Source organism: Lithobates pipiens, unplaced genomic scaffold (genome assembly GCF_037356315.1).
Source record: "Lithobates pipiens isolate NorthernLeopardFrog02 unplaced genomic scaffold, aLitPip1_a1.2 Scaffold_16, whole genome shotgun sequence".
Lineage (NCBI taxonomy): Eukaryota > Metazoa > Chordata > Amphibia > Anura > Ranidae > Lithobates > Lithobates pipiens.
The window spans coordinates 4,590,490-4,609,098 of NW_027507748.1; the positions used below are offsets into that span (position 1 = coordinate 4,590,490).

Consider the following 18,609-nt stretch of genomic DNA (forward strand, 5'->3'; position numbering starts at 1 on the left):
AAACTTTAATGACATCCCAGTCTTAGTCCGGAAGGTTCAATATAGAGTTGGCTCCGCCCTTTGCAGATATAACAGCTTCACCTCTTCTGGGAAGGCCGTCCACAAGGTTTAGGAGGGTGTCTATGGGAATGTTTGACCATTCTTACAGAAGAGCATTTGTGAGGTCAGGCGCTGATGCTGGATGAGAAGGCCTGGCTTGCAGTCTCTGCTCGAACTCATCCCAAAGGTGCTCTATGGGGTTGAGGTCAGGACTCTGTGCAGGCCGGTCAAGTTCCTCCACCCCAAACTCGCTCATCCATGTCTTTATGGACCTTGCTTTGTGCACCGGTACAAACCATTTGGTGGAGGGGAGGGATTATAGTGTGGGGGTTGTTTTTGAGGGGTTGGGCTTGGCCCCTTTATTCAAGTGAAGGGAATTCTTAAAAAGGGGTTGTAAACCCTCATGCATCCTAGGCATTACGGTGAAAAGCCACCTGGCAGTGATCGCCACCCCCCCCCCCCCCCCCAGCCCCGTTTCACTTACCTGAGCCCTGGAATTTCCCACACTGGAGACGTGCTCTTCCTCTGCCCGGGGTTCTTGGCTCTTGATTGGATAGAGGGATAGCAGCACAGCCATTGGCTCCACCAGTACACAAAGCAAGGTCCATAAAGACATGGATGAGTGGGGGGGGGGGGGGGGTAAGTAGACCCAGCAATAAACAACCTTATTACCCCAAAATAAAAGGGGGGGGGGCTACAGGTCTTGGTCTTCCCTCCACCACTCATTTTTTTTGTTCATTCTGCTATTCTTCCCTTTTCACTATATGGAAGATAGACCCTTTAAATGAGCTGAATATTCCAGGTCCGGTAATTGGGGGAGGGGAAGAAGTTGTACGCGGCCCAAAGGCGGGGGATGAATGATACTAGGAAGGGGGTAGAGGCTGTGGGGAAAGGCAATTTGGAAAAAGAATGTTTGGGGGAACCATTTGCTTTTTCTCCTGCAGCAACCCCTCCCCCAACCCCCCCACCCCCCCCCCCCAACCATAACCCAGAAACACTCATTTCTCATTACAGTCTACATAAGCATGGGGGGGGGGGGGGGAGACGGGACACAGAAATAAAAAATAAAAACTGCATTTTTATTGCTCAGACAGAGAAATTCGGAATAAAAACACACAAAACATCGATATGGCGATATTCTTCTCCGTCAGGAGTGCAATCAGACTGTTCTGGAAGACGGAGGGTCAATCCGGACCAAAAACTGCCAGCGACACAACATGGGGTCACCCCCCCCAAAAAAAAGAGGGGCGTGCGGCTCCCACATTAAAGACTAGGAGCTGGGTACCAGCAGGGGCTCCTCTTCTACCCTCCCAAAGGAAAGACCGGCTGCAATTCAATCCAGAAAGTAATGGAGAGCGCCTCCTCCTGGGAGGTCCCTCCACGATTAAGTCCAGCCTTGTGGGTGGGACCCATCAGACAAGGACGTTCCAGGAGGGGACTCTTATCCAGAAAAATTAGGTTACCGGCTTCTGAATTCTTTTTTTGAAGTCTTTTCTTTTTGGGACGGGTGACCCCGCTGGCGGGTTTTGGGGGGGGTCGGACTCGGGGCAGGAAAACCGTATAAAAACAAACGCAATTACTAAAAAACATTTCACACGAGTCTTCAAACATTCAGGAGGAGGATTGTGGTGTGCTGTGTGGGGGTCCTCGGCGTGCGTCTGCGGGGTCCTCGGCGGAGGGGCAGGTCACAGTGTCTGTGTTGTACACAGGTTCATGCCAGGGGGGCACTGTCTGCAAAACAGCACACCGGCTGTAGTGTGGCATTGAAAGATATAGCACCTGCGCTGGCAGCAGCGTTGCACAAAAATTCCCTTTCCCTGGGTCAGCCGCCAGACAGGCCGATGGACGTGGGAGTCGGTCCTTATATACGGGTAAATCCCATCATTTCAGGTACTTATTGCTTTGTAGAGGGGGGAGCCAGGCGCAGCAGCATATCCTCCTCCCCCCCCCATGTCGTACCGTCGTTATGGTCCATTCCTGGAAGAGGCAGGGGGATATAGACAGAGTGGAAGACAGACCCCCTCCCCCGCACTGGGTCAGTGGTACAATCCCATCAGAGTCACACGTGGCTCTTTTTTGGCATTTGAAGAACCCCCCCCCCCTCCCCACCCCCCTCCCAGGGTAACAGTCAGTGGCTCATTCAGCGTCGTACAGCACCGGCGTGCGCTCGCCATCGTCAGTCCATTTCCATCGACATGAGCCTGCGGTGTTCCCGCCGCTTCTCTGGGACCGGCTGCACCTTGCAGCAGTAACGAGAGCTGCAGTATCCAATCAGGCAGGAGAGAAGGCCGGCCACCAGGGACAGGCCAGCTCCGATCAGCAGCGGGTATTTGAATGCACTCAGCACTGCGAGACAAAAAAAAAAGAAAAGAAATTGATAGTAAGTTATAGGTAAATAAATACATTGATAGTAAGATATAGGATTCATAACTTGCTCTACCTATCCAAGAATTAAATGTGCCTCCTATATGTGGCCACTAGATGGTGCCATTGTAAGAGGAATCATAACTTGCTCTACCTATCTGAGAATGAACTGCACCTCCTATATGTGGCCAGTTGATGGTGCAATCATTGTACATTACAGGATTCATAACTTGGTCTATGTGAAAATTAACTGCACCTCCTATATGTGGCCACTAGATGGCACCATCATCATACATTAGAGGATTCATAACTTGCTCTACCTAAGAATGAACTGCACCTTCTATAAGTGGCCACTAGATGGCACCATCATCATACATCAGGCTGGGTCACACTGCGAATCCGCGGCAGGTTCCCGCATCGCATGCCTCCCGGCGGCAGTTCACACTGCCCTATGCGAACTGCTGGGAGTGTCAATGAAAAGTTAATGACCCCTCCAAATCAGTTCGCAGATCGCAGTGCGATCTGCAAACTCGGACAGGAATCGGATCGCATACTGTGAACACCCATGCGATCTGATTCTGCTGAGGACCAAAAAAAGGGTCCCGTGCGAGTTTGGGCCGGATGCGAATTCAGCCATACTATCTGTATGGCTGAAATCGCATGTGATTTGCAGTGCGGTGCGAATCACATCCAATCTCATACACCGCAGCAGTGTGAACCCAGCCTTAGAGGATTCATAACTTGCTCTACCTATCCAAGAATGAACTGCACCTCCTATATGTGGCCACTTGATGGCGCCATCATCGTATATAGAGAATTCATAACTTGCGCCATGTGAAAATGAACTGCACCTATTATATGTGGCCACTTGATGGCGCCATCATCGTACATTAGAGCAGCCCTCAAAAATGACTCTCGCATTTTGCGACCGAATTTTGAGGGCTGGCGAGAAGGGCTGCCTGGGAGGCGGGAGGGTGGCGAGCACCATCGATCACAGAGGGGGAAGAGAGAAGAGCCGCCGGCTGGATGATCAGAGCGGGGGAACATCACAGCTTTCGTTTCAATAGCTGTGTGTTCCCCCTCCGCGCGCCGCCACATAAGCCCCTCCTCTTTTTTTCGGATCACCCGTCCAATCCTAGGACGAGTGACATGTATCAAAATTCCTCGGACAAGAGGGAGGGGCTTATGTGGTGGCGGGGGGGGAACACACAGCTATTGAAACGAAAGCTGTGATGTTCCCCACTGATCATCCAGCTGGCAGCTCTCCTCTCTTCCCCGCCACAGGTAGGCGGCACATGGGGGGGGGGGGGGGGGGGGACAACAGGATGCATTGGCGGGCATGGATAAAGTTGTTAATATTTTTATAACTTAATTGCATAAAACATTAATGTGCAATTTCATGAGATAATTTATGAGGGCGGTTTTAGGGGCGGGGCAGAGTAGGGGTTGGGCAGGGCAACTGGTCGGGGAGTAACCCTTGAGGCCTGGCTAGTAGCTCAGGACTTGAAATTTTGAGCCATACCTTAGATCAGCCTTTCTCAACCTTTTCAACACAGAGGAACCCTTGAAATAGTTTAGAAATCTACAACTCATATTATATTAGTGTAATGGTCAGTGGGAAGAATGGTCCTCACACTTGTGGTCATTGGGAAGAATTACCTCCTTACAGATGACTAAAAAGATCAATGGTGTGAGTGGGAACTTATCTGAGAGGCAGAAATTGCCCAATGCTGAAGGAACCCCTACAACCTCTGGAGGAACCCTAGTTGAGAATCACTGGACTAGAGTATTCATAACTTGCTCTGTGTGAAAATGAACTGCACCTCCTATATGTGGCCACTAGATGGTGCCATCACTGTATATAGAAGATTCATAACTTGCTCTATGTGAAAATGAAATGCACGTTCTATATGTGGCCACTAGATGGTGCCACCGTACATTAGAGGATTCATAACTTGCTCTATGTGAAAATAAAACTTCACTTTCTATGGCCACTAGATGGCACCACCATCATACATTAGAGCAGTGGTCATCACCTCTGTCCTCAGGGCCCACTAACAGGCCAGGTTTTATGTATTACCTTGGGGGGGGAATGCAGACTAGAATACTGGAATCACTAACCAGCAAATGAGATCACCTGTGATGCATTTCAGTTATCTTGCAAACCTGGCCTGTTAGTGGGCCCTGAGGACAGGAGTTTGATGACCACTGCTATAAAGGATTCATAACTTGCTCTATGTGAAAATGAACTGCACCTTCTATATGCGGCCACTAGATGGCGCCATCATTGTACATGGAGGATTCATAACTTGCGCTACTTGAGAATGAACTGCACCTCCTATATGTGGCCACTAGATGGGGTCATCATCGTACATAGAGGATTCATAACTTGCGTTACCCGAGAATGAACTGCACCTCCTATATGTGGCCACTAGATGGTGCCATCATCTTATATTAGAGGATTCATAACTTGTGCTGAGAATGAACTGCACCTCCTATATGTGGCCACTAGTTGGCATCCTCATCGTGGTTCTCAACCTCAGTCCTCAAGTACCCCCAACAGGCCATGTTTTGGGAACTTCCCTTCCAGATTAAATATCTCTCATCAATACCATGTCATCCATATTGATTTAAAGCTGCTGTGCAAAGTAAAACCTGAAATCATGTCCCGTTGGGGGTACTTGACCCCAGCGCTCCCCTGTGCACCCCACAACTTCTGGCCTGGGCTCACAGTACTGAGGCACAGAACTCTACCCACAGGGAGGAGCGCTCAGAGGGAGGGTGGAGGGACTCGTGAAGCCACCAGACGGGCCTCTGTGTTGGAGGACTTAATAAGGAAAGGGGGAGGGGTTTGCTCTCCATGGGATCTGTTGTCCCGGGTGGCGCGGCTCATCGGAATTCACCTGGGGGGGGGGTGCATTTCTCAGGATTGGGAGGGAGAGTCTTGCTCCATCCCCTATAAATAGAATGGGGGGGGGGGGTTGTAGTTTTAGCTAAATTGGGGGCATCAGGTCATTCTGTACTTCGAAGGGGGTCCAGCTGACCATGAATGCGGCACTCTACAGATCCCTCATCCTACAAGAAGAAATAATTCTCATAAAAGACTTGAATCCAGACTGAACTATTTGTTTCCACCCCCTGCACCGATGAGGCCCAACAAGCCTGGAACAGCTGTCCGCAGAGCGGAACACGGACACGGCAGAGGCGCCTTTACTTACAATCCATCCTGATGCTGATGACCACCGGGGAAGACGTCACGCTCTCCTGTCTGCTCCAGCCGCCCTCGCCGGTCCTCACCCAGGGGGTCACCGTACAGTAATGGCCGCCGGCGTCCTCCTCCTCGCAGCCGTACACCCGCAGCCTGAACTCCATATCGCTGACCCGCTCCAAGGCCACCTCGCTGGAGCCGTTCCTGCTGCTGTGCGTGACCTGAGCCGTCCGATCCACCCCCGCCAGGAAGACGGCGGAGCCGCTCGGCTTCTGGACGTACCAGGAGACCTCGAATGCCATGTCCGCTGCGGAGGAAAACCAGAGAGGTGAGGAGGGTCTGGGATGGGAGAGGGGCGATGAGCATAATCTACCGCCACGTCCCTGCACCACTCTGTATATGGTGAGGGAAGGGAAGAGGAAAAGAAAAAAAATGGAAGAGGAAGGAAAGGAGAAGAGAAAAAAAATGGAATGAAAGGAGAAGGGAAGGGGAAGAGAATAAGAAGAGAGGGGGGAAGGGGAGGGGAAGGGCAAGAGAGGGGAAGGGCAAGAGAGGGGAAGAGCAAGAGAAGGGAAGGGCAAGAGAAGGGAAGGGCAAGAGAAGAGGAAGAGAAGGGGGAAGGAAAAAAAAAAAAAAAAGAAAGGAGGAGGAGTAGAGGAAAGGGAAGGAGGAAGAGGAATGGGCAAGAGGGAGAGGAAAGGGAAGGAGGAAGAGGAAAGGGAAGGAGGAAGAGGAAAGGGAAAGAGGGAGAGGAAGGGGCAAGAGGGAGAGGAAGGGGCAAGAGGGAGAGGAAGGGGCAAGAGGGAGAGGAAGGGGCAAGAGGGAGAGGAAGGGGCAAGAGGGAGAGGAAGGGGCAAGAGGGAGAGGAAGGGAAGATAACAGGAAGATAAACAGGAAGAGAAGGGGAAGGGAAGAGGAAGATAACAGGAAGAGAAGAAGGGAAAGGGGACAGGAAAGGGAAGGAGAAGAGGGAAGGAAAGGAGAAGCAGGAGAGGAATGGGGAAAAGAAGATAACAGAAAGAGAAGGGGAAGGGAAGAGGAAGAGAATAGGTAGAGAAGAAGGGAAAGGGGAAAAAGTAAAGGAGAGGAAAGGAGAGGAAGAGAAAAAGGGAAGGGAAGGAGGAGAAGAGGAAGAGAAGGGGGAAGGAAAGGGGAAGAGAAGAGGAAGATAAGGGAAGGGGAAGAGAAGGGAGAAGAGAAGAGGAAAGGGAAGGAAAGAATACGAGGGAAGAGAAGAGGAGAGGAAAGGGGAAAGGTAAGAGGAGAGAAGAAGAAAAAAAATGAAAGAGGGAAGGGGAAGAGGAAAAAGGAAGGGGAAGGTGAATAATAGGAAGGCAATTCTTATGGTGGGTACCCAATGTAGGAGGGGGGGGAGGGGTGTTATCTACCCATCACATGATGCGATGGACCGGCTGCTGACCTCCGATATAAGAATATTCCAAGTTCAGTTTAGGATGTTATTGTTACAAAGGAACGATTTGTATTTCCTATATCTTCGGAATGTCCTTCAAAGAAAAAATTACCAACACCCCCAACTGATCAGAATGAGGCATGGGCCCCCCTACAAATCAATCCCGGATCAATATCTCACTATATAGCTACAGATGAAAGTAATACTTTATATTTTCTTCTATTCAGCTCTTTTTTTTTTTTTATAATCCTTCAAGTCTAAAGTTGATCCTGTGCAAGTCTCATCTGCTTTTTCACAGCTCTAACAGTAAAGAACCCTTTCCCTTACTTCTAGCAGGGCCTGTGTACGCTAAGTGGACTTAGAAGTGAACCTGTGCTGTCCGTGGCTTCACTTAATGGCGGCCCCACTTGTCTTTCCTTTATTCCTTTGACAGTTGGGAGGAAAATACCCAGTACATCCAGAAATGGAGAAGAATGGACTCCAGCCTTCCTCTGTGATAGAGCTCATGATTGGCCCAGTGTTGTCACATGGGGACAGGGAGAGTGTGTCCTCCATTCAGTATGACCCAGATCTGGGCCATTATAGGATTCTTCTATACACTCCCCCAATGGCTAAATGGAGCAGTGGAGGAGGAAAGGCTCAGAAATGTATGTGCTGCTGGGAGGGAGTGGGGGAAGCCGAGCTGCAGCGTCACTGCTGGGAGGGAGTGGGGGAAGCCGAGCTGCAGCATCACTTTCAAAAATGTCGGCTGGATCTGAGCCGTTACATTATAATGTGCTGCAAATTACCTGGATCCATGGCCGGGCCATCGATGGTTATGATGCACCAGAACTCGGATCTCTCACCACGGTAAATACTGGAGCTGTCTGAGTGAGTGGACACATTGAAGACGGGACCTGGTTAGAGGAAATAAAGTTACATGGAGATGACTATGGACACAAGATGATCATTTACTGAGCAGATGACCACTTACATTTGAGACCAGCAGGGGGCACACCAGGCCAAATCGACCCTAGTATGGGATGTGCCCCCTATTGCTAACCCTGATAGTAAGGCTGGTGCCAGAAGTCCTCACTTATTAGACATTCATATGCGCCCCCCCCCCCGCCCCATTGTTAGCCCTGAGAGTGGACCTCCGTTATTAGTATACACTCACATCTCTCCACGTCATAAAAATAAATTGTGCTCTTCCACTCTCATGGTAAGTTTTGTGAAGACCCTTTTCTGTTCCAGCATGACTCCGCCCCCCCCCTGTACAAAGTCCGCTCCATAAAGACATGGTGTAACCAGTTTGGTGTGAAGGAACTCCAGTTTCCTGCACAGAGCCCTGACCTCAACGCTACTGACAACCTTTGGAATAAATTGGAATGACAATTGTCAGCCAGATCTCCTCCAACATCAGTACCTGACCTCACAAATGGGACAAATTCCCACAGACACCCTCCAAAACCTTCTGGGAAGTCTACCAAGAAGAGTGAAAGGGGTCATAGGCACAATGGGGGAAGAGGGCCGACTCCATGTTAAAATGGCCATTGGGGGGAAGAGGGCCGACTCCATGTTAAAATGGCCATTGGGGGGAAGAGGGCCGACTCCATGTTAAAATGGCCATTGGGGGGAAGAGGGCCAACTCCATGTTAAAATGGCCATTGGGGGGAAGAGGGCCAACTCCATGTTAAAATGGCCATTGGGGGGAAGAGGGCCAACTCCATGTTAAAATGGCCATTGGGGGGGGAAGAGGGCCAACTCCATGTTAAAATGGCCATTGGGGGGGAAGAGGGCCAACTCCATGTTAAAATGGCCATTGGGGGGGAAGAGGGCCAACTCCATGTTAAAATGGCCATTGGGGGGGAAGAGGGCCAACTCCATGTTAAAATGGCCATTGGGGGGGAAGAGGGCCAACTCCATGTTAAAATGGCCATTGGGGGGGAAGAGGGCCAACTCCATGTTAAAATGGCCATTGGGGGGGGAAGAGGGCCAACTCCATGTTAAAATGGCCATTGGGGGGGGAAGAGGGCCAACTCCATGTTAAAATGGCCATTGGGGGGGGAAGAGGGCCAACTCCATGTTAAAATGGCCATTGGGGGGGGAAGAGGGCCAACTCCATGTTAAAATGGCCATTGGGGGGGGAAGAGGGCCAACTCCATGTTAAAATGGCCATTGGGGGGGGAAGAGGGCCAACTCCATGTTAAAATGGCCATTGGGGGGGGAAGAGGGCCAACTCCATGTTAAAATGGCCATTGGGGGGAAGAGGGCCAACTCCATGTTAAAATGGCCATTGGGGGAAGAGGGCCAACTCCAGATTAAATGGCCAAGGGTTTGGAATGGAATATCCAACAAGCTCGCATAGGTATGATGTTCAGGTGTCCACATACTTGATGATATACGGTCTATCTTTACTATTCGATCATCCATCATCATCCATCACTACCTTACTCCCCACACACATCTCTCATCTCACCTGAATTTTGGAACTCCAGTTGTACGGGATTAGTGGTCTGATTCCGCACCATCCGCCACACCCCGCCGCCGCCCTGAGTCCAGGCAAAGATCGCGCACCGATAGGCTCCACTGTTATGGTTCTGCGCCTGGTAGAGTCTGAAGATATAGACGCCCTCCTTCCCTTTTTCTAGGAAGGCATTACTGCCAACGGGCATCTTTCGATGCGTCGTCCCCTCGCGGTTCAGAGAGATAACGATGACGGGGGGCTGAATGGGGTCCTGGGTTGTCAGAGTCACCTGCACCGAGTACTTGGGGAAGGGGATATTCTTAGGCTGCACCGTGCACATCATCTCGAAGGTTCCTCCGGCTGCCGACACCGCCTGTACTGGCCTGGCGGTAACAACGAGGGAGGATTCTGTGGAAAGAGGAGAATCAATCAGGTGGGTTTACAAAGGGTCCAGAACCAAGCAATGTATACCCCCCTATGGGGTGAACGTAGGAAAGCGCTGGCAGAAAAACTGAAGCTTTATAGTAACAGAAAAATGATCACCAATGGTCCATCTGCTGCACCAGCAGATGGACCACCTCCACTGAAGAACCCATCATTTTGAGGAAACTTTTAGAGAGAGCTAAAACAGGGCGATGTGTCTCTGCGCCAATGCAGCAGGATCTGCCAGCAATCAGCTGAATGTAACACGGAGGAAAACAGTATTAAATAAACAAAAGGTGGGAAATGACATGGACTTACACTTTAAATGAACAATATAGTGCAAGTTCACCTTTAAAGAAAAATCTGTAAGGTGAACTTACACAATACCCCCACCTAACCATCATCCCCCCTCCCCCGTGTCCCGCTGGCCTTGTTGCGCAGCGATCTCCCGCTCTGAGCCCCAGTATAGCTGCGTCAGGGGTCCGGGGCTTAGAAATCCCTTTGGCATTTATGTGCCTTCTTCCCCGCTGACAAAAACGGGCTACGCGGGGTCCGAATAGTCAGCGCCGTCCATGTGATGGCGCCGACCAATTAGAATGTTCTGAAACGTCCCTCCTGATGGGGTACTTTTTGGAAATTCAGCTGTGGGGGATTTCCAAGCCGCGAACCCCCTGACACTGCTATACCAGGGCTCAGAATGGGAGATTGTTGCGCAACAGGTCAGCGGGACCGGGGGAGGGGTCCTGTGTAAGTTCACCTTACAGATTTTTCTGTAAAAGGTGAACTTACCCTTTAAGCACAAGAGACTCCATCTTGTTTGCAATGTTGAAATGTGCTCCGTAATCTTCACCTAACACACAGACACAACTTTGCTGGAATCTCTCTGTCTTCTCAAGGTTTTAGTTTCGCAACTGTTAGGCATAGTTGATGACATATGAAATGTGACATTATTCTATACACTCGTTTTTAAAGCGGGAGTCCACCGGGACTCCGCGTTTTTTTTTCTTTTATAAGCCAGCAGCTACAAATACTGCAGCTGCTGACTTTTAAAATAGTGACACTTACCTGTCCAGCGTGCCCACGATGTCGGCACCCGAAGCCGATCTCTCGGTCGTCTCTCGGGTGCTGCCGCCGCCATCTTGGGTATGGGAATCAGGAAGTGGAGCCTTTCGGCTTCATTTCCCAGTTCCCTACTGCGCATGCGCGAATCGCGCTGCGCAATGAGGATGGACCCGCTGCCTCTGGGATCTGTGTGTTTCCCAGCAGGCAGCGGGGGACTTTCGGAAAGGGGCGTAATCTACGCCCCTTTCCGCAGAGAGCTATCCCGGAAGTGGGTGCAGATACCTGTACTGTATAGGTACCTGCACCCCCCTACCACAGGTACCTGCCAATTGTGGCGCCGGAGGGGGGGAGGGTTCCGATGAGCGGAAGGTCCACTTTAGGGTGGACCTCCGCTTTAAACATCTCACGCCACCCCCTCTCATCTTCTACATAAAAGAGAATGCAATAATAAATATTGTCACCAGTATACGTTAAAACACAGCAATTGCGTCCTGTGAATCTGTTCCCGCATATGTATAGTTAACTTATTTTCTGTGTCTCCACCAGAAAATTTCCATAACAGAAGACAGACAGACTGCCAAGATCATTAACCTATAGTGAGTCCTTTTCACTAAGGAGATTGTGGACCAGCTATAAACGGAAGTAATGTTTAGTGCTTCCCTATTGCATACACACATCTGCCAATATTCATTTGCCAGACACATTGGATAACGCTGAAGACTGTGGGGAGTGTGTATGAGAAATGTGTATGTAATTTATATCTATTACGTAAACATTTCTCATACACGCTCCCCACAGTCTCATGTTATCCAATGTGTCTGGCAAATGAATATTGGCAGATGTGTATATGCAATAGGGAAGCACTAAACATTACTTCCGTTATAGCTGGTCCACAATCTCCTTAGTGAACAGGACTCACTATGGGTACTTATCTTCTCTATCATCTAGAGAGGATAGAGATATGGCTTCTTAAGGAAACACCTCTTTTACATGCCATTGCTTAATGAAGTCAGTGTTTGCACAAGGCGCGTTTTGTTGTCCTGTAAAACAAAAAGGTAAGAAGGGATAGGTGTATGTGTATCTACAATAAGCCATCACCTGAAAAAAAAAAAAAAAAAAAAAAAAAAATACACCTCTTCCGTTGTCCCCATTGTTTGGAGGAGCTCTTGGCAAAATACCGAACCCAAGCTTTATAGAACCGTCAACAAAACTTATATACAAAGATAGAAGGTTCTGCCATTGGCTACAAAAGTTATGTGCATCTCCAAGTGGCTGCACCCTTCCCCCACAGGCTTCAAGACACAGGCAGCAAACAAAACAAATCATCTGCGATTGTCTAGAACAGTAGTTGTCAACTTATAAGCTATAGAAGACCTCAAATGTGGCCCCTGACATCACCAAAGGGCCACACATAATATAAGTAATGCTTGAGAGGACGGTTACAGACTGCAGACCTAATAGAGGAAATGAGGGTCAGAGATTGAGGACAAGATACATTGTTGGTGAGGAGATGCTGCAGAAGACAAATACCAAACTAGGAACATGTTACATGAGGTTATTAGAGATCAATGTTATTACCCCGATCAATGTCCCTACTACAGACTGTTGAGGGTCGCATACTATCAATGTTCCCTCTACAGACTGTTGAGGGTCGCATACTATCAATGTTCCCTCTACAGACTGCTGAGGGTCGCATACTATCAATGTTCCCTCTACAGACCGCTGAGGGTCGCATACTATCAATGTTCCCTCTACAGACCGCTGAGGGTCGCATACTATCAATGTTCCCTCTACAGACCGCTGAGGGTCGCATACTATCAATGTTCCCTCTACAGACCGCTGAGGGTCGCATACTATCAATGTTCCCTCTACAGACTGTTGAGGGTCGCATACTATCAATGTTCCCTCTACAGACTGCTGAGGGTCGCATACTATCAATGTTCCCGCTACAGACCGCTGAGGGTCGCATACTATCAATGTTCCCTCTACAGACCGCTGAGGGTCGCATACTATCAATGTTACCTCTACAGACCGCTGAGGGTCGCATACTATCAATGTTACCTCTACAGACCGCTGAGGGTCGCATACTATCAATGTTCCCTCTACAGACCGCTGAGGGTCGCATACTCTCAATGTTCCCTCTACAGACTGCTGAGGGTCGCATACTATCAATGTTCCCTCTACAGACTGCTGAGGGTCGCATACTATCAATGTTCCCGCTACAGACTGCTGAGGGTCGCATACTATCAATGTTCCCGCTACAGACTGCTGAGGGTCGCATACTATCAATGTTCCCTCTACAGACTGCTGAGGGTCGCATACTATCAATGTTCCCGCTACAGACTGCTGAGGGTCGCATACTATCAATGTTCCCGCTACAGACTGCTGAGGGTCGCATACTATCAATGTTCCCGCTACAGACTGCTGAGGTCCGAGGGCCACATATCATATACTAAAGGATCACATGCAGCCCTCGGGCCAAAGCTTGGGTACCAGGGGGGGGGGGGGGGTTCTATAAATAAAAAGGTACAGCAAATTAAATATAGAGTCCACCGAATCAGATGCATTAGGTCCGAAATGCATTTAACCCTACGTAAGGCCATAGACAATGGTTTTGTAGGTTTCAGTAATCCCAAGGATGTCCCTGGGGTTCACATTTTTAAAGCGTATCAACTCAAAAAGACATCATTGTGCGAATATTCCAGTGAGTGTGGGCGATCTAGGGTGAAGGTGCTAGCATTGGTGGACAAAGGAGGGCCCGGTTGATATGCATGTCCCAACCCATTCCTGCCCGGATCTTAAGGCATGAATGATTGGCCGTCACAGTGGTCACATGATCGGGAGCCCATCCTGCAGGCTACATGGTTGGCGAGAAGCTAATTAAAATGTTCTCCATGTTGCTGCGATATGACATGAGGCGAAGGGTCTCCTTTGTAATTTTATTAGGTAAACCAGAGATCCCTCTGCGTTCTTACACGAGGGCTGGATGTAGAAAAGGTTTGTAAGTAAACTGGGATCTAAAAGCTGAGGGGTACACAAGTGAGCGGAATACTGAGGGGAGCACGGAGGAGAACAGGAACGGTACTGCAACTTCTGTTGACTCCCCTGGTGGGTACTCAAGGGGTGTGGTGGTGGAATTAAAAGGATCTCTCTGTAAGAGACAAATCGCCACATTATCACAGCAGTGCGTTGCATCCGATTCAGAAAGTCTGAAGTTGACTGAATATTTACTTTGTAATTTTCTAAAGAATCACTTTTATTATAGTGGAAGATAATTGCGAATTAAGAGTTACTCATTTTGCTGTCTATCGAAGAACTAAAAATAGTGGACATAGCTGACCTATGGAATATATGGTACTGTGCTGCCACCTAGAGATTGCTGGTAGAAATGCTTCCCTCATAGAAACCGATATATCAAGGAAGTGATGAGGGCTACAACCCAATAGGAAAGTCTGCAAACTTTCGGAGTGCTAAAAGCCTGCAGCAAAATCTGAAGGGTGGACTCTACCAGTAGACAATTCTAGACAAAATAATCCACAATGCACAAGGGGGAATATATCTACCAGGCGACAACACTAAAGCTTTACTACAAGACTATAGATCAAGAACCTGCTTTCCTGTCATTGCTTGTAGCCCGGAGTCCTGTTTGCAAAGGAAATTTTAGACCAGCTACAACAGAAGATAACTGACTTTTACTGCATTCCTATTGCATATAACCATCTGCCAATGTTCATTTGCTAGGAAAGGATGGGTAGCATGTATATGTAAAATGTGAAGCACTCTGTAGGTCTTTTATTGTTTTCGGGTAGCTGTAAGCAGTTTACACTTGCAGCATTCTTGTTCAATAAAAACATACTACTGGGATTGTTACCTTGGCTTCACTGCAATAATTCCACAAACAGTTGAAATAAAGAAAGAAGGCAAAATACAGACACACACATCACCATTTCGTGGTTTTACTTTTTATTACCTTCTGCAGCCCAGTTGACAGTAACTGGTCTGGAGGTCTCCTGGCTCACTGATGTCCAGCTGTTGTTAAGTTGTTGCTTCCACATGGTGCCCACACAGTGGTAGCTCCCCCGGTCCTCCTCCGATGTCCACTGGATACGCAGGGCGAAGGTGTTGGCATCCTGGCGAGAGAAGATTACCTCCCCTCTGTCCAGACGCTGCTGGTACGCCTCTCCCGCCTGCAGGGTCCAGTCCTGGTTCATGGAGCCCACCAATAGGGACGTGGCAGGGTTCAGCCCCTTGAAATACCAGGACACGGACAGCCGGGGGTCACCCGAAACAGTCATGTGACACAGGAGCTCCGTAGGCTCATCTGACATCTGGGGAAGAACGGATACGTTCAGAGTCACCTGGAGGTCCGGCACTGCGGAGAAAGAGGGAATAGGGAGTTAGTGGAGGAAATAAGTTGGGGGAGGTCACAGCGATCACAGGGAAATCTAGATAGGGGTGTAACAGAGATCACAGGGAACGGTAGATAGGGGTGTAACAGAGATCACAGGGAACGGTAGATAGGGGTGTAACAGAGATCACAGGGAACGGTAGATAGGGGTGTGTAACAGCTCAGAGGGAAAGCTAAATAAATAGGGGTGTAACAAATCACAGGGAACGGTAGATAGGGGTGTAACAGAGATCACAGGGAACGGTAGATAGGGGTAACAGCTCAGAGGGAAAGCTAAATAAATAGGGGTGTAACAAATCACAGGGAACGGTAGATAGGGGTGTAACAGAGATCACAGGGAACGGTAGATAGGGGTGTAACAGAGATCACAGGGAACGGTAGATAGGGGTGTAACAGAAATCACAGGGAACGGTAGATAGGGGTGTAACAGAAATCACAGGGAACGGTAGACAGGGGTGTAACAGAGATCACAGGGAACGGTAGATAGGGGTGTAACAGAGATCACAGGGAACGGTAGACAGGGGTGTAACAGAGATCACAGGGAACGGTAGATAGGGGTGTAACAGATCACAGGGAACGGTAGATAGGGGTGTGTAACAGCTCAGAGGGAAAGCTAAATAAATAGGGGTGTAACAAATCACAGGGAACGGTAGATAGGGGTGTAACAGAGATCACAGGGAATGGTAGATTATAGAGAGAGGTAGATCAGGGGTGTAACAGATTTATGAGTGGCAGGTATATAGGGGTACAACAGATCGCAGGAAATTGAAGATTAGAGTGTATAGCAGAGATCAAAAGGGAAATGAGAGATCACAGCTCACAGAGACAGATCTAGGATTCAGTCACGGGCCCTGGAAGTGGATCCCACCAGAACTGCAGCCGATACAACGGGAAGGACGGAGGAGGCCCACTCACAGTCTGAACCCCTCCCCCGATCAGCCATAGGATTTCCACCTTTCTCAGGTATGGAACTTCTATATAATCCAATTTGTGATTTAAGGCCGGTGAAGAGTGATAAAAACCTTTCCAATACATTAAAAATGCCAGAGAGGAAAATTTTTATTTCATCCAAAAAGTGCAGAAGAAAGTTCCCAGAGGTGAGCGGATTATATTCCAGGATGAGCCACGGCCACACACCGAGTGAGAGCAGCTGGCAAGACGGGGAGGCATTTCCTGCTGGAAAGGAGCACTGATGCCTATAATAGGACTCTACGTTCCATGCAGGCTTCCATGAGACAATTAGAGGAGCAGGAGGAGACGTCTGCCATAAAATCTCAGGAGCGGACGGTGGAAGAATGGGGGAGGGCTTTCTCTTTCCCGTTTTGTGACACCTGGACAGGAAGTGATGGGAAAGTCCCTCTTGGGAATGCAGAGAGCACTCCATTTTTTTTTTTAAGTTTAAAAAGTCTGGGCCGGAGTTAGCCCTTAAAATGACAAAATATCTCGGGCTGCCATCACATTTATTGCACCTCTGGAAATTGGAGATTTCCATTAATGAGATTCTGGCGGCCTGTGCAGATCAGGTGCGGCTGGCGGGATTGGACGCGCTGAAGCGAGGAGCGCTAATCACACAACCCAGCAGGAGGTCCGATGTAGGAAGGAAGAGTCAGCCGAGGGCGACGTGAAGAAGAGGTGCAATCTACTTTTTATTAACCCGAAAAATCTCTCTCTCTCTCGCTTTTTTTAAATAAAATAAAACCAGATACAGCCCACACATCACACCAGAGACCCCTGTAGCCTTGGCACGGTCATTCCTGATGTCTTAATGAAAAAACAATATATACATAAAAAAAAAAAAAAATTGCTTAATATAAAATAATAACCAACACTACTCATCATTATTATTATTCTTCTGTAAAAATAAAACAATAAAAAAAATAATATGTAAAATAGGAACAAACCCCCATCCTCACCGCTGCCATCCCCAGTGGCCTAAAGAAAAAAACAAATATTTATAATATATTTATATAGATTCCATAAGAAGGGAAGGACCTCTCTGGGCCGGGGATGGGGGTTGTTCCTACTTTTATTTTAAAAATGGTTTTATTTTGGAAGTGGGGGGAGTCAGGTCTAAGGATGGGGGGGGGGGGGTTGTTCCTAGTTTTATTTTTTAATCGTTTTATTTTTAAAAATACTACTAATTATTAAAAATAATAATTTTATTTTTTTCTTATGCATTATTATTATTTATTTAGGCTTTGTTTTTCCATTAAAACATAGGTTATGGCAGCACCAGGGCTATAGGGGTCTCCGGTCTGAGGTGGGGAGGTTGTCTTGGTTTCGCTGTGTGGATGGATTAATTAAATGTTCAAAAAAAAAAAAAAAAAAAAAATTAAAAAATAAATAAACACACCACAAAAAATATTAAACCATCGTCAATTTTTACGTTAAAAACCAGGAGCAACCTCCTCTCACCCTTGATGTCACCAGCCACATGATATCTGACATACCAGGAACACACGGGGGTTATTAGAATCACTTACTTTCAGAGACCACCTTCACCCTGACAGCATCAGATGTCCGCTCTGCCGCTTTCTTCCAGCTGCCATCCCTCAGCGGGATCCAAGCAGAGCCCCGACACGTGTAATCCCCCGAGATCCGAGCCTGGGGCACCTCCAGCTTGTGAGTGTAGGTCCTCTCCTGGGATGGTTCTGGGTCAGGTCCACCGAGCAGCTCTTGAATGTCTCCGCCATCGGACCGGAACCAGCGGACTTGGATCAGCACTGGAACATTGGAGTCCAGAGACACCTGGCAAGGAAGGGTGAGGGGGGACCCCTCCTGGACCTCCACTTCCTTCACCGGTATGGTCACTGTCAAATCTACAATACAAGAGACAAGGAATAGACTTATCAATGGTGTCGCCCCCCCACAGATAATGCAGAGGCTATTTTCTAGGGCCCAGGCTGGCGCCATTTTGGATTGAAGGGATGGAGCTCAGTTTTGGGAGACATGGGATAATGGGGATATAACCCAGCAGACTGGCTGGGGAGGTGGCTCAGTTTTTTTGGGAAACACATAGGTAGTGAGAGAGCCTAATCTCAAAGGGCCCCAAGCTGTTGGATTAAAGGGACGGAGCTCAGTTTTGGAACATGCAAAGATAATGGGAGTCTAATCTTGAAGGTGCCCGCCTGGCGTCATGTTGGATTGGAGGGATGGGGCTCAGTTTATAGGGACACATGGGGTATTGGAAGTTTAATCCCAAAAGGCCTGCTCTGGGGTCATGTTGGATTGGAGATAGGGTTTAGCTT

At 48.6% G+C, this 18,609-nt stretch overlaps 1 protein-coding gene across 1 annotated transcript in view; it reads right to left on the minus strand.

Annotated features, from left to right (window-relative positions):
* Positions 1-2,135: 2,135 nt before the first annotated feature.
* Positions 2,136-18,609, minus strand: part of PTGFRN (prostaglandin F2 receptor inhibitor) — a 51,393-nt gene continuing 34,919 nt past the window's right edge. Inside the window, exons 4-9 of the mRNA XM_077479495.1 lie at positions 17,845-18,180; positions 14,924-15,325; positions 9,481-9,876; positions 7,811-7,918; positions 5,622-5,918; positions 2,136-2,385 (exon numbers count right to left, since the gene is read on the minus strand). Of these exons, the coding sequence (XP_077335621.1) occupies positions 2,216-2,385; positions 5,622-5,918; positions 7,811-7,918; positions 9,481-9,876; positions 14,924-15,325; positions 17,845-18,180 (1,709 nt within the window). The 3' untranslated portion in view covers positions 2,136-2,215. The remainder of the gene's footprint in view (positions 2,386-5,621; positions 5,919-7,810; positions 7,919-9,480; positions 9,877-14,923; positions 15,326-17,844; positions 18,181-18,609) is intronic.